General features: G+C 35.5%; 1 protein-coding gene and 1 non-coding gene across 7 annotated transcripts in view; both read right to left on the bottom strand.

The window, feature by feature from the left end:
• AKAP9 (A-kinase anchoring protein 9) overlaps window positions 1-15,088 on the bottom strand; it is a 151,512-nt gene that overhangs the window by 26,994 nt on the left and 109,430 nt on the right. For 5 of the 6 annotated variants that reach the window (XM_007076722.3, XM_042966220.1, XM_042966205.1 and 2 more), the window contains 7 exons: window positions 11,178-11,354; window positions 10,445-10,549; window positions 5,061-5,213; window positions 4,535-4,714; window positions 2,623-3,696; window positions 1,104-1,244; window positions 139-627 (listed from right to left, as the gene is read on the bottom strand). In XM_007076722.3, coding sequence (XP_007076784.2) covers window positions 139-627; window positions 1,104-1,244; window positions 2,623-3,696; window positions 4,535-4,714; window positions 5,061-5,213; window positions 10,445-10,549; window positions 11,178-11,354 — 2,319 coding nt within the window. The remainder of the gene's footprint in view (window positions 1-138; window positions 628-1,103; window positions 1,245-2,622; window positions 3,697-4,534; window positions 4,715-5,060; window positions 5,214-10,444; window positions 10,550-11,177; window positions 11,355-15,088) is intronic. The other variant, XM_042966211.1, reaches the window with a different exon arrangement.
• On the bottom strand, window positions 8,867-8,973 carry LOC122236869. Its single transcript, XR_006215097.1, has one exon. It is a non-coding gene; the product is annotated as a U6 spliceosomal RNA (small nuclear RNA).

Here is a 15,088-nt window from a genome sequence, read left to right as displayed (position 1 = left end):
AAGAAGATTTAGATCTATAATCTTATCACAAGGAAGAGGCTACCCCAAATTTCTTTCTCTCTTAAAAACAAAGAATTTTGGGGGGGGGGGGACCACACACAGAATGTTGAAAAAACATGTATTATGAAAACCAAATACCTCCTTCGATTTCAGACACTGTATCACTGCCTTCAAGGTACCACATTCTTCTGTCAGTAACTGAACTGCAACATAATGCTCCCTCTTTAAGGTTTCAGTTTCTGAAATATGTCTGGATTCCATATCCAAAATTTCAGCAGCATGTAATTCTTGCATCTGCTCAATTTTTTCAGTAAACTGACTGATTATTTCAGTGACTTCTTCTGATGAACATTCACTCTGTAAATCAACTTGGATTCCTGCATTTCTGACAAGAATTTGTGGAGTCTGACTGCTGCTATTGACCTTGAGAGTCCCCTCTGTCTGGGATGCCAAACTTTTACCCACTTTATTAGGAAGTGCCTCTAATATGCAGACTTTTCTGTTTTCCTGTAACTCAGTTTTATCTTCTTTTTCTAAGAAGTAGGATAATTTCTCTTCTGCTTCTATGAGCTGATTCCTGACTTGGCTTAAATCTTTCTGGAGAGATGCCATACTTGTTTCTTTTATCTAAAACATAATGAACAGAACAGAACATTCAATTAAAAATATTAAATGTAGAATTTAAGATAGAGAGGATATTCATTTTCCTTAGAATAATAGGAAAAATTTTTCAGAAACACTCCTAGATTCCATATATATTTGCATTATATGTAAAATCATAGATGACCTTAGAAATGGAATTATTTTATCAGCCTCATCTTTTTGGTTTTCATGGGATAAGAATTCTCTTTAACATCTGTCTATCTACTCGTTCATTAAGAGACTAGAGAGTAAAAGCATCTTGCTAAAAAATATTCCAGGAAAATTAAGCAAGAAGATAGTAGTAAAGAAATTTGTAATAACTTTTAACCAAAGCCATAAAAGATTTGTTTCCAGCTTTTAAGTTATAAATTTGGTTTGGGTTTATAGAAGAGAATATACTTTGAAATGAAATTAAGATTATGTAAAAGTAAGTGAATTAGAAAGTATGTTACTTATTTTACCAAAAGCTCTTCTTGAAGCTTTTCTGCTTTCTCTTTATAATTGGCAAGTTCTTCTTTAGTTGCTGATGATTCAGCTCTAAGAGCCTCAAGTTGACCAAAAAATCCACTTTCTTCACTGGTATGAATTAGCTCAGTAGTTGTCTGAATGATAGTGGAAAACATTTAGAAACATGTTATTTACAAAAAAAATACAGCCAATTTCAAGGTACCTATACATTCTAATGAAGCTTTTTCAGGAATGACTGCCTATCCAATAAAACGGTGTAGAAATAAATGATTCATGCTCTTTCAACAAATAGGAAAACTTTTTTAGAACCATCATTTTATGTTCTTGAGACAGTAAGAAAAAAGTTATTTTCTAGGAATGAAAGGTACTTCATGTTAGTATGTACCCTATTTATAAATTATTAATGAAATACTGTTACCATTCAAAAACTTTCGTATTTATATCACTTTCCTCAAAAAAATGCCAAGTCTTACTAAGATACTTCTTACACGTTTTATATACAAGGAAAGTCACATTAATATTTTAAAATGACTACAATCAGTTATAGTTCTGGGGAAGAGAAAAAAGCCTAGTAAACGGAAAGAGTTATCATCCTTTGTTTTTGTTTTTTAATGCGTATTTGTTTATTTTGAGAGAGTGTGCACATGCAAGTAAGGAACAGGGCGAGACAGAGAATCCCAACCAGGTTCTGCACTGTCAGCACAGAGCCTGACACGGGGCTTGATCTCATGAACTGTGAGATCATGACCTGAGCCAAAATCAAGAGTCAGATGCTTAACTGACTGAACCACCTAGGCACCCCAGAATTATCATCCTTTGTAAAACAAATTATATATTAATAGAATCTAGATACATCAGTTAACCTCCTGGTATTCATATAAGACTGCATATTTAGTACTCAATATTATAAATATATAAAGTGAGGTTGTGAAAATTAAAGTCCTTCTATATCAGTCCTATGCTAAGAAATAAATGCAATTTCAGATTGTTACATAAGCAGACTTACAAGAGTGAAATACAAATTATTCCTAAGAAAGGAAAGACTCTATTACCAGCTATAAAAGTCTGCAAAAGCTAATGACTTCTTACTGATATGTTAATTCAGTGGAATATTAATATATTTTATTATTTTCCATTACTTAAAATGAATGATCACAAAATACACATATTAGATGGAACAGGAAAAAAACCCACACAAATTCCAAAGGACATTTGCTAAACTTATCATCTCTAAAACATCTTTCACCTTCTTCTGACTGCTCTACTTAATGAGTATGCTAGTGAAATAAATAACATGATTTGAAGACCAGAAAATATCGATTTTTCCATTATTTTAGTGATAATAATGGGAGTATACAGAAAAGTAGTATTTTTATAAAACCCCTTTATATATGAATTGCTAGATATAAAGAACACCATATTTAATTTAGTAAATTAGCAATCAAGCTTATGGAACAAAAAAAAGAGAATTTCTTAGGGTATTTAAGTGAAAAAAATTAAGTACAAACTAACCTTGAGAACCTCAAAGTTTCCTTCAGGGCTTCTTTTCCTTTCTTTACCTCCCTGTTTTTTCTCCTCCTCCAATAACTTCTGTAGTTCTAGTAGCCTCTTTTCTTTTTCCAAAGCATTTTTCTCTACAATTTCTACCTGTTTTTTTTCTAAAATCAAACTAGTCTGCATTTCAACCACCTGGCTTTCTAATTCTGATATTCTCAAGGTTAATGCTAATACATTTGACTCCATCTCATTATCTGTAACTTGATTTAAATTCTGTGCATGTGTTCTTTCAAGTTCTGATGAAACTGGTTGTTTATCTTGACAGAATTTTGCATATTCCTTAACTGCTTCAAGTTGGACTTGACTCACAAGAGCAGCAGCAACTTTTTCTTCAAGCACATTCTGTAGGTTTACAATCTTCCTTTTCAGCATCTCTGTTTCAGACTGGCCTTGCTCTTGCATGTCCTTTATCTGTTTATAACACTGGGTGAGTTCTAAGTCCTTTGCACTCACAGTGCCCTCAAGTTGTAGCACCTTTGATTCCAAACTGCTAATGGAACCTTTGCTGTTTTCTTCAAAAGATGTGAAGTCAGTCTGATTTTCTAGGGGTTTAAGAGCATTCTCAGAAAGGACTACTTCCAGTTCAGGTTTGGTTTTGCTCAGATCATCTATGGCCATGTTAATGCTTTTCTCTGGTACACTTTGGATTTCTTCCATATTTTCACGTTCTCTCTTTAAGCTGCATAATTCTTGAGTTAGCTGATTCATTTTTAAATTAGTTTCTTCAAGTACATTTTTCGTAAAGGCCATTTCTTCATTAGTGGTTTCTACTTGCTGTTCCAAAGCCAGTTTTTCAGCTATTACCATATCCAATTGATGTTTTAAACTGTCTGCTTCTTCTGGAAAAGAAGTAGCATCCACTGATGTCTTCTGTTCAATTAATGCCAATTCCTGTTGAAGTTTTTCAATCACTTCATTGAGCTGCTCAATTTCTTCTTCTCTATTTTTCTTCACACGTTCTTGGTCACTCATCAAACATTCTATTTGGGTTTCAAGATCCTTTATCAGTTCATTTTTTTCTTCAATAACCTGTTAATGAAAAACAGGTAACAGACATAATAAATACATTATTTATATTTTGGGAATTTTATTTTTTATTTTAAGGGCAGGAACTGAAAGTGTTGATCTCACACAATTTACTTCTCAGACATAATAGATTAATTTTAATATAGACCAAGAGTCCTCATCAGATCAATGACCTTATTTTGAACTTTGCTCAGAAAGTTCTATTAAATATGAAGTGATTTACACTTTAGTAGCTGATTTCCTGTGAGTAAAATAGTTAACATCAATGCATTCTACTTGAAAAGAATGAAGTATTAAAATAAAAATGGTCTCCAGAAGATTTAATTCATATCAAATAGAAGAATTTTTATTAGATTTGGTTAGAATGATATGATGAAATCTGAGTCACCAGAGACTCTCTGGAAAACACCAAAAATCTTTGACAATATTAGGAGAGGATAAAAAAATACACATAGCTTATGAAGCCAAGGAGTCACTTTCTTTTTTTTTTAAAATTTTTATGTGTTTTTATTTTTGACAAAAAGAGCGAATGTGCAAGGAGCAGAGGGGCAGAGAGAGCCAGAGACACAGAATCTGAAGCAGGCTCCAGGCTCCGAGCTGTCAGCCCAGAGCCTGACATGGGGCTCAAACTCACAAGCCGTGAGACCAAGACAAGAGCTGAAGTCGGATGCTTAACTGACTGAGCTCCCCAGACACCCGAAACCAATGTGTCTTAATAAAGTAAATGGGTAAAAGAGAATTAAGGTTTATTCAGTGTTTATATTCAAAGAGAAGCTGAAAAATAACCATTTGCCCCTACAATTGTAGCTTAATTTCATGTAGTAATTTTCAATTTGTTTACCTTATTATCTGTTGTAATTTTAAGTTGATGCTGAAGTTTTGTAATTTGCTCATTTAATTGCTCAATTTCTATTTCTTTTTCCTGCATTATTTGAGCCAATTTTCCAAGCAACACATGTTGGTCCTGAGTAGAGATAGCATCAGATTCCTTCATGGCAAATCCCAGTTTCTCCATTTCATCCTAGGAACAAAAATAACCATCCCAGTTAGATAGATCACTATATGCCATTTTCTGAATATTGTTTCAATTGAATCTTACAAAAGATAAAGTACCCAAAATGTACAAATAAACAAAATCAGATAACATACAGTAATTGTAAGTGAATAATTCTTAAAATATTTTGATAACAGTTCTAAAAATTTTTTCTCTCATGATGCAGTCAAATGTTTATGTTGGGTGGAAAATAAGTTGCATGCAAATCCATTTGCAGCCTTTTTTAAGTATTATTTAGCAGCTGGATCCAGCAAATGTTTGATACTAAGACAAAAATTATGAATTATTTGTAAGCAAAGTTTTTCTTAATTACCTTAAATAATTTGTTTTCTTGTTCAAGTTCTTGGAGGCGGGTAGTAGATTCCTTTTTCTGTATTTCTAATTGCATATGTAGTTGCTGAACTTCTTCATTCTTATTTTCCAGTTCTTCTCTAAACTGCTCTAATTGTTCTTCTAAGTTTGTAATCTTTGATACCAAAATTATTGAAAGGAAAGAGAAAATGAAAACCTGTTTATTTTTAATTTTTTAAATGTTTTATTTATTTTTGAGACAGAGAGAGAGCATGAGCAGGAGAGGGGCAGAGAGAGAGAGAGAGAGAGAGAGACACAGAATCTGAAGCAGGCTCCAGGCTCCAAGCTGCCAGCACAGAGCCCGACGTAGGGCTCGAACTCATAAACCACAAGATCATGACCTGAGCTGAAGTAGGATGCTTAACCAACTGAGCCACCCAGGTGCCCCTGAAAACCTGTTTACAAATGTTTATTTGTCAAGAGAGAAAGAGTGCTGCAGTAGCTGTATAAAACATAATTAAGTGTTTAAGAGATACGAGCGATGAGAATAAAGGGGTTTCGCTAAGCCAGGTGTAACTGTGTGGTTTCTATGTATTTCAAACTGATCACCACCCTTAAATCATCCTACCCAAAGCCCTTCAGAGCAAAGATACAAGGAGCCATTTCTTACCTAAAATACCCTCTGATATAGCAGAAGAGAATCATGGGAGGAAGGGAAAGGGCCTGCATTTTAAATCTTATTTCATGTTAAATTTAATTGCTATCAAAAAGTTCAAAAAGCTGCAGGATTTGGTCAGTTGTTTTAGCTACCAAATGAGACTAGCTCAAATTAGCCCATATTAATACTTAACCGAATGAAAGGTCTGGCTGCCATGTGCCTTGTTTAAGTAGGAGAAAGTAAAGGTAGACACTAAGGCTGTGAGATCCTTACGTCTGAAATACAGAAACTTAAACAGTGAGTTATTAATACCATTTTAGGAGAAAATTAGAGAGTTCCTATGTGTAGGACAAGAAAAATTTAGCTCTTTTCTGAGCATAAATTACTATTAACAGTAAAGCAATTGCTCTTTAATGGTTATAAAGAGACTGAAACTAATGACAAGTTTTAAGTGCTAGATATCATTTTAAAAGTTGGGTTTGATTAAGGAATTGTCATTTGGCACAGTACTTTGTAGGTACTTAATAAATAATGAATGGATTTCCAAGTATGTATTTACCTGATGATCAAATTGCTGCATTACAAGCAACCTAAAATGTAGGAGCAACATTATTCAGTGGAGCTGGCTCAGAGAGCAGCCTATGTATCATTTATTGCCTTAGAACTTGAAAGGAACCATATGCTGCTTACACCCAGATATGTAATCAGAATCATGTCTTAGCACTAAGCAAGGCAAAGCCCTTCAAAATCATTTAGCCTAATAGTTCATTAACAGAAATAGTACTGACACTAATAATAGCCATCATTTATAGACACTTTATTGCCAGGCGCTGCATAAGGTGCTTTATATATATTATTTTTTTAAAGTCTGTAATAATAATCTTATGAAATCTTTAATTAATAATCCAAATTATTCCCATTTCAGAGATGAGGAAGGGAGTCACTGAAAGCAAGGTACCTTGCCCTTAGGTCACAGGCTCCAGCTTTTGAACCTGAGAAGTTTACCTGTGGAGCCTTACGTTCTTAACTATCACTTATCCTGCTTCTAATAATGAATGCCCAAAACTTATACTTACATTATTTTCTGTACACTGGTATTAGACTCAGAAGACACACCTTAAATACATTTAGTAGTTGTGCATATATAATTACCAGGTTAGACTGGTGAAAACTATGGTGATTATATCTTCTTCAAAGTTATCTAATGTAATAGTACTTATACCAATCCCTATCTTCCACAACTGCTTTTGATGAAAAAGTACTACTTTAATATATACATAGACATTGAAGTTCAAAACTGATGCTCCACCTCAAATGCCATTTGTTTTAGGGGGGTACCTCTTAATCCTCGTCACCCATCTCCCCCAACCCACCCTCTGTCAACCACCAGTTTGTTCTCTGTATTTAGAGCATGTTTGGTTTTTTGTTTGTTCATTTGTTTTGTTTTACTTTCTTTTTTGATCTATCAGTTTATGGTCAAATTCTAAATTTGATCTAAAGTCTTGCCATTCAAAGTGTGGTCCCTAGAGCAGCAGAATTGGCATCACCTGGGAACATGTTAGATGAACAGATTCCGAAACCCCAACCCAGACCTACTGATTCAGAATCTTCATTTTAACAAGATTCCCAGAGGATTCATATGCACATTAAAGTTTGAAAAGCACTGGTTTAAAGCACTAACATTTCTGTTAGAAGTAGGTGAACTTGAGTCACCACAATAGAGACTTCAATTCCCAAAGAGGACACTGTATGATTCTTTCCTCCTATTCCTCCTATTCAGCCAGTGTCATTTCCAGGCTGTCCTGTTACTGAGTCTATTACAACCAAAAACCACAAGAATATTATTAAGCTTTAAAAATAGAATGGTGGTTATTTGTTTTAATCTTGTTTAATTTAGCTACCAAATGTTATCTAGGTAGTTTGGATCAAATAAATTTGCAACTATTTGTGTTTTCTTTTCGAGTCTTCTCGACCTCTTTCAAATGTGTATACGACTTCTTAGACAGTAGATTCTTTGAAATCTGGTGCTGGTTTTACAATTGGGAGAGTGGTAGTCAACACATGTTAAGAAATAGATGTTCAGTGACAGTCTTTAATACTTCTCACTAACAAGTAATGTTTATTTCCCAATTCTTTGGCAGTACAATATCACAGGACTCCAGAATCAGAGAAATCCAGGAGGAATTCTTCCTCAACTGCTTACTGTGTGACCATGATCAAGTTACTTAACCTCTCATAAAGACTCAGTTTACTCATCTGTAAAATGGAGATAACACTAGAGCCTATCTAGTGCTAGGCTACTCTCCCTGAGGGGGAGAGTGTAAGGATTAATGGCACAGGCATTTAAAATACCACTTTCTAGCACAGACCTCAACAAAGTTAACCATTACTTTTTATTACTGCCATCTGTAAGCTATATCTTATTAGCTTTATAGAGAGTTAAAACCTACTGAAGGCATCTTTTTTTAAAAGAAACTCTTCCTTCTATTTCTCCCCACATTATTCGCCTTCTCTCATCATCCTTAAACTATCTTTACAGTTTCTGCTCTATTCATTCTGCATTTCTAAACATACAATAAACTGAAAAAAAAAGTTTTATACAAATTAAGCCTATAAGAATAATGGAAAATATCTAAAAATATAATGACACATATAGACATCTTATGTTTATACTCCATCAGATATTTGCCTAGTACAGGAGAGAGTGTTTAAGAAGTGATTTTCATTAAAAGATTTAGGTTTTAATTCTATGTTCCTCTCTTTCAGTCTTCAGTTACAGACAAGTGGGTTCTGACAGAGTACTTGTTGCTGTGATTAAAAACTAGTCCACCAGGATGAGCTATCATTTTAACCCTTCACTAACTCAACTTGTCTGGCTCTATCTCATCTATAAAAACTGGGAGTTGGCTGACAGAAGCTGGTTGACAGGTCTCTTTGTAGTTCGATAAACTATGAGTCTCAGTAAAAGGTAGATTGCTATTGGATACTCACTTCAAAAAATTAAGGTGTCAGTAATGTTACGTGAAAAATTAAGGTGTTAGTAACGTCACTCAAAAGATAATTAAAATATAGTAAACTTAATTATCTACCCATAATCAACTAGCACTGCTTTTGGGTCCAGTTTTGAAGGTCTATCTTTTTATTTTTTATTTTTTATTTATTTATTTTTTTAAAATATGGAACGCTTCACGAATTTGCGTGTCATCCTTGCGCAGGGGCCATGCTAATCTTCTCTGTATCGTTCCAATTTTAGTATATGTGCTGCCGAAGCGAGCACAGGTCTATCTTTTTAGAAAGCAATTTTTTTTGATTAATTAGTGTAAGGTAAATCTTTATATTTAAATGTTATTTTCTTTCCTTCCTTCCTTCCTTTTTATTTTAAGTAGGCTCCATGCCCAACATAGGGCTTGAACTCATAACCCTGAGATCAAGAACTGCATACTCCACTAACTGAACCAGCCAAGCTCCCCAATTCTTTTCAAAACACACAGAAGTGGTTACAGATAAACAAGTGTTCCCTGCTTTTTGTGGAAAAACCAAAAAAGCAAAATAAACAAGAACCTTTTAGATAAACATCAGTCAGTATTATATGATAGCAAGAAAATAATCCTTCTCATGGAGATGATCATTTCTTTTCATCATTTATATGGATTTTTTTCCTTCTCTAAAATACGAGTTTTCTTTTTTAAAAAAATTCCTATTGTTTAAAAAATTTTTTTTAATGTTTATTTATTTATTTTGAGAAAGATAGAGAGTGTGTGCAAGCAGGGGAGAGGCAGAAGAGAGGGGGAGAGAGAAAGAATCCCAAGTAAGCTCTGTGCTGTCAGAGCAGAGCTTGACATAGGGCTCAAACTCACAAACCATGAGATCATGACCTGAGTTTAAACCAAGAGTCAGATGCTCAACCAACTGAGCCACCCAGGTGCCCCTAAAACTACAAGTTGCCTGAGCTAGAGTTTGAGTTGATGTCTAATTCATTCTTGTATTTTCCAAAGCACTTATTAACATTTATACTATTTAAATTCAATAAGTATTTGTTAAAATCTATTAAATATCCTGAAAAAATTATATAGAAATGAAAATGTAACTTAAAAAAATCTTAAATATTTATAATGCTATGATACAGCTAAATAATGTACAGTATATTTTAGAAAAACTAATAGACAAAAATTTAAATACATTTAAATTAGCTTGAAATTGGAAATTAGTATTAAAAGTAGATTTTTCTTTTTTTGTTTTTTTTTTTTTGAAAAGGGAGGCAGTAGGAAAACATAGGAGAACTTTCCTATAACTACCTTATTGTTAATTTTTTAAGAACATGTTTATACATTGTAAAACAGCGCTATAACCTCCCAGGGTAATACAACTTAAAAAAAACAAACAACCCACCCCCAAACCCTACAGCAAAGTAGCAAAACTTCAAAGCTCACAGTAAAGAAGGGAAAAAGAGAGATCCTGCCTTTTGTGCTAATACAATTCTCTCTCCAGTCTCCTCTTCACTCCATTCATACCTTCTTTTTGTCTTCAAACTTCTTCTGTGTCAAGGCCTTTACATCTGTCCCCTCTACGTGGAACACTTCTCATACCAGCTTATTTGTTCAACTCTTTTTGTCTTCAAGATCAATTTAGGTAACGAGCTAAGAAACGGTCTAAACAGTATAAACCCCATTCTGTACAAATGGCATTCTCAAGGTGACTTATTTAAAATAATTCAAGCCACATTTTGTCATTAAAAGTATACCTCTTACCTCTTTTTCCTTTCGGTCTATAGCATCTCGCTCAGCCTGCAACTGTACTTCTAGCGACAATTCTGTTTTAGCTTCTAGAGCTCCAGACTGCTTTTGGTCCTCTACCTTTAAATATGCAAAAATTTTCTCAAAACTTCAGACATTAAATCTAATTATCCATTTTAACTGGAGAAATAGCAATGCCATTAGCAGCTGATAATCTACATTAGTGAATAATCAAAGTTACAGATCCTCAGTTTTGAATGCAGGAACACAGGAATGTTTGACACTCTTAAAATTCATTCCTCACATAAAATGGAGACTATCCCCTAATATGCCCCCTTCCCAAGCTTCCTTATCCTGCTCTTCTTTGATTCATTCTTGTTTTCTGCAGTACAGTGGGGATAGATTTCACTCTTATTCTGGGATAAAGCAATAGACTCAACTGGTGTCCACAGCTTTTTCATTTGGCTATTATTTTAGAATCGCAACCTATTGACTGTGAAAAGGATCATTAATTCCTCTGGTTTACTTAATTTTCCTTTCTCAGGACTAAGGTATGCAAGTAACATTTGAAGATAAGAAGAAACAGATATAGTTATGTCACTGGAGACATAAAGGTATATTTATATTTTGTAATAATATCAACAAAAAGTCACTAGTAATTTTTTATTTAAAGGGACTGATGTTCAGGTAACTAAGAGCAATCCATATTAAAACACTTCATAAAATTAGCCTGAAGAAAATGCCATACCTTTTGGAAAGTGTCTGTACTAACGAGTAAGGCTTGCTCCAGTTCCCTTACTCGGAACTCCAGTTTCTCAATTTCTTCATTCCGTTCTTGTACATCCCTCTGAAGCTGCTCTTTAGAGAGCAAAAGCTCACTGCACTTGTCTGTTTTTTCTTTCAGATGATTTGTTAACTGTTCAACCTAGACATATAACAAGCAAAAACTGTAATTTAAAAAAAATTTCAACAAGCTAATAACATACCTGTCCTCATTTCAAAAAGTATTTTCAGAAGCCATGCTAAGTATTTTTGATAAGGATAGCAACTATTGTCTCCAACTATGGTGACATTCTCGGAGTTGATAAAGTAGTACTAACAAAAAAGAAATACTGCTCCACCAACCCTTTACAAAAAACACTTTCTCTTAAGACTAAGACCTGCAGCTAGGAGGAGAGAAAAGATTACATTTTGAATAATGTTAAAGTATAAGCTCTAATGGTACAATAACACTAAAACTTAATAAAGATGACAAGTTTGCAGAGTGCTGACTTACACTATTCATCGATTTGAGAGAAGAGAGTGAGCATATGCACAAGTGGGGAAGGGGCAGAGAGAGAGGAAGAGAGAGACACTCCCAACCAGGCTCCACTCTGTCAGCGCAGAGCCCAAAGCGGGGCCTGAACTCACAAACCCCGTGAGTTCATGATGTGAGCTGAAATCAAAAGTCGGGTGCTTAACCGACTCAGCCACCCAGGTGCCCCCTGACTTACACTCTTATGTCAGATAAGATAATCTTAAGAAATCTTTAATGGATTCTATTTTTCTTTCCACAAATGGTTATAATTGAGACGTATAATAATATGGTTCTAAACAACGCAGAGATGGGAGGGAATGGGGGAGCTTTAATACAGTCACTTAGAAGCTTTTTCAGTCTACACATTCCAGCAGCCCAGAACAGACATGCGAATACTGGGTGGTGAGAAGAATCTGTGCACACTGAAAGTTTCCCCAAGTAATTCTGATAATGCAGGTCCATTTAAGAGAATGGCTCTGAGACCGAAGGATTCAGGAAGCATTAATAAGATAGCTTATGAAATTAGTTCTCATCAAGTAAAGAGAGAAAGCTTGCTAAAAAAAATTAGTGTGATGGTAAGAAAAAAAAGGAATTCTACCTTACTTCAGTGAGATACTTTAAGGAAATTATCTAAATACGATACTTATTCCCCAAAACATTAAAAGAAATGCAAACTTACCTATAACTACATGTTCGAGGATGACTATAATAAAGCCACTGAGGAGAAAATTTAACAATAATGGGTGGGCTAAGATTTGGAGTACAGTCAAGGAAAAAGACCACAAAGCAGCAAAATAGTACAATATACTGTAAGAGTTAGATTATTTAGATCTTGAGAAAATCAGCATCTGGGGAATCAGATTTGGCAAGGTAAGGACAGAACCAATGGATCACAATGTTCCAGGAGAAAAATCAAATACACACATCCATGTTAGTTTCTTAAAGTTTCATGAATGAGGCAGGTCACACTTTTCAAATATAACAAATAATATACTTACATACTGTACTATTAAAAAAAATTTTTTTTAAATTTATTTATTTTGAGAGAGACAGAGACAACACATGTTGGGGAGAAGCAGAGAGAGAGGGAGAGGGAATCCTAAGCAGGCTCCCCACCACCAGCTCTATGTGGGGCTCAAACCCACAAAGTCATGATATTATGACCTGAGCCAAAACCAAGAGTCGGACACTCAACCGACTGAGCCACCCAGGGGCCCCTATAAGATTTTTTAAAATAAAATTTAACTATTACTATTTCTGAAAATAATTTTACATGTTCACTATGTACCAGGCCAATATTCCTATGAGGTGGGTTCTATTATAATATATATTTAATTTGAGAGAGAGAGAGAGTGCAAGCAGGAGACGGGCGGTGGGGGAAGGGAGGGGGGGAGAGAGACAGAAAGAGAGGGAGGGAAGGAGGGAGTGGGAGTGGGAGTGGGAGTGGGAGTGGGAGTGGGAGTGGGAGAGGGAGGGAGGGAGGGAGTGAGCGAGCGAGAGGGAGAGAATCCCAAGCAGGCTTCATGCTCAGCACAAAGTCCAATGCAGGGCCTGATCCCACGACCCTGGAATCATGAGCTGAGCTGAAATCAAGAGTTGGAAGCACACTGACCGAGCCACCCAGGCACCCCACCATCTCTGTTTTAGAAATGACTAGATGAGTTTTAGAAAGTTTTAATGAGTTAGCCATTGTCACACAGGTGGTAAATAACAGAGCTATTGACTCAAATTAGGATGGTGTAACCCCAAGCATGATGTCTATATAACTGTAACAAGCCATCCTTGCAATTTATACAATAAATCTTCCCTCATTCATGTAGCATTTATTTGGCAAATATAGAGTTCTATGTTTCTAAATGAGGAAGTGGATAATTGGGACGAAAAAGGAGAAACAGGGAGAGTGGTAAGGAGGCTACCAAAACCATCCAGGCTGACAGTGACAGCCAAGATTTAAGGAGATGAATGAAATGGAAAGAATAGGAAGATGTAAGATGTAGTGCAACATGCCTCACCAAGGGGCTGGAAGTAGGGGTTGAAAAAAAAAGTGGAATAAAGAATGAACTCTAGGTCTTAGCAATAAGAAAGGTGAAGATAGTATCATATTTACTGAAAGAAGAAGGAACATGTTTTATTCTTGTCTTTCTCTGATGGGGGTTAGTCAGGCATCAAGAGCTCTCTTTTAAACATGTTAATTTTGAGACATCTAAATGGAGATAGATGGTAAAGCATCTGAGTATTCAAGTCCAGAGTTCAAAAGAGATGTCAGGGGAGCACCTGGGTGGCTCAGTCGGTTGGGCGCTGGCTTCAGCTCAGGTCATGATCTCACAGTTCGTGAGTTCTAGCCCTGCGTCGGGCTCTGTGCTGACAGCTCAGAGCCTGGAGCCTGCTTCAGGTTCTGTGTCTCCCTCTCTCTCTGCTCCTTCCCCACTAGTGCTCTGTCCCTCTCTGTCTCTCAAAAATAAGCAAACATTAAAAAAAAAAAAAAAAAAAGAGATGTCAGGGCTGGAGATATAAACACATGGTCATTTACACATAATTACCTGGGAAGAGAAAATTAATAGGAAAGAAAAAGGCGGCCAAAGTCTAAGTCTTTGGGTCTTCCATCATTTATTTTGGGTTGAGAAACAAAGACTATGGAAAGAAACAAAATGAAGTAGGTATGTCACAGAAGCCAAGAGAAGGAAGTGTTTCAGGAAGAAGGCTGCAATGAAAGCCTCTGAGGATGTGTATGATGAAGACAGAGATGATTTGTGCACATGGCCAGGAGGATGGTAACTTCCACAAGAACAATTTCAACAAAAGAGAGGATATAAACCCCATTGAGACAGAGGGGTTAGAACGTCACTGCACTGGACTGAGAAAAGAATGGAAGATGGGGAAATAAAATTGTCTGAATATAGACAACTCTTGATCAGTTTTGTTAGGAACAGGAATAGAGAAAGAAATAGATAAGTTTATTTAATTGGGCAAAACTAGAAGATAAACGCAGGTAGAAATGACTCCAAATTTCAATGCAAACAATTTTTAATGTTTGTTTATTTTTGGGAGGTGGGAAGGGGCAGAGAGAGAATGAGACACAGAATCCGAAGCAGGCTCCAGGCTCTGAGCTGTCAGCACAGAGCCCAATGCAGGGCTTGAACCCACAAGCCGCGAGATCATGACCTGAGTTGAAGTCAGACACTCAACTGACTAAGCCACCCAGGAACACCAATGTAAACAATTTTTAGAATTTCAAGAACTTTTCACGCTGAAGTAATATTTAATTTTCTGATTTTGAAGATTTATATACAATAAAATTTTAAGTTCTTCACAACAGACATCTTTTATGACACACAATATGCTGTAGCATAGACAGTATCAGT

The sequence above is a fragment of the Panthera tigris genome, chromosome A2 (assembly GCF_018350195.1).
Source record: "Panthera tigris isolate Pti1 chromosome A2, P.tigris_Pti1_mat1.1, whole genome shotgun sequence".
NCBI lineage: Eukaryota > Metazoa > Chordata > Mammalia > Carnivora > Felidae > Panthera > Panthera tigris.
This window is presented reverse-complemented; position numbering and strand designations above follow the sequence as displayed.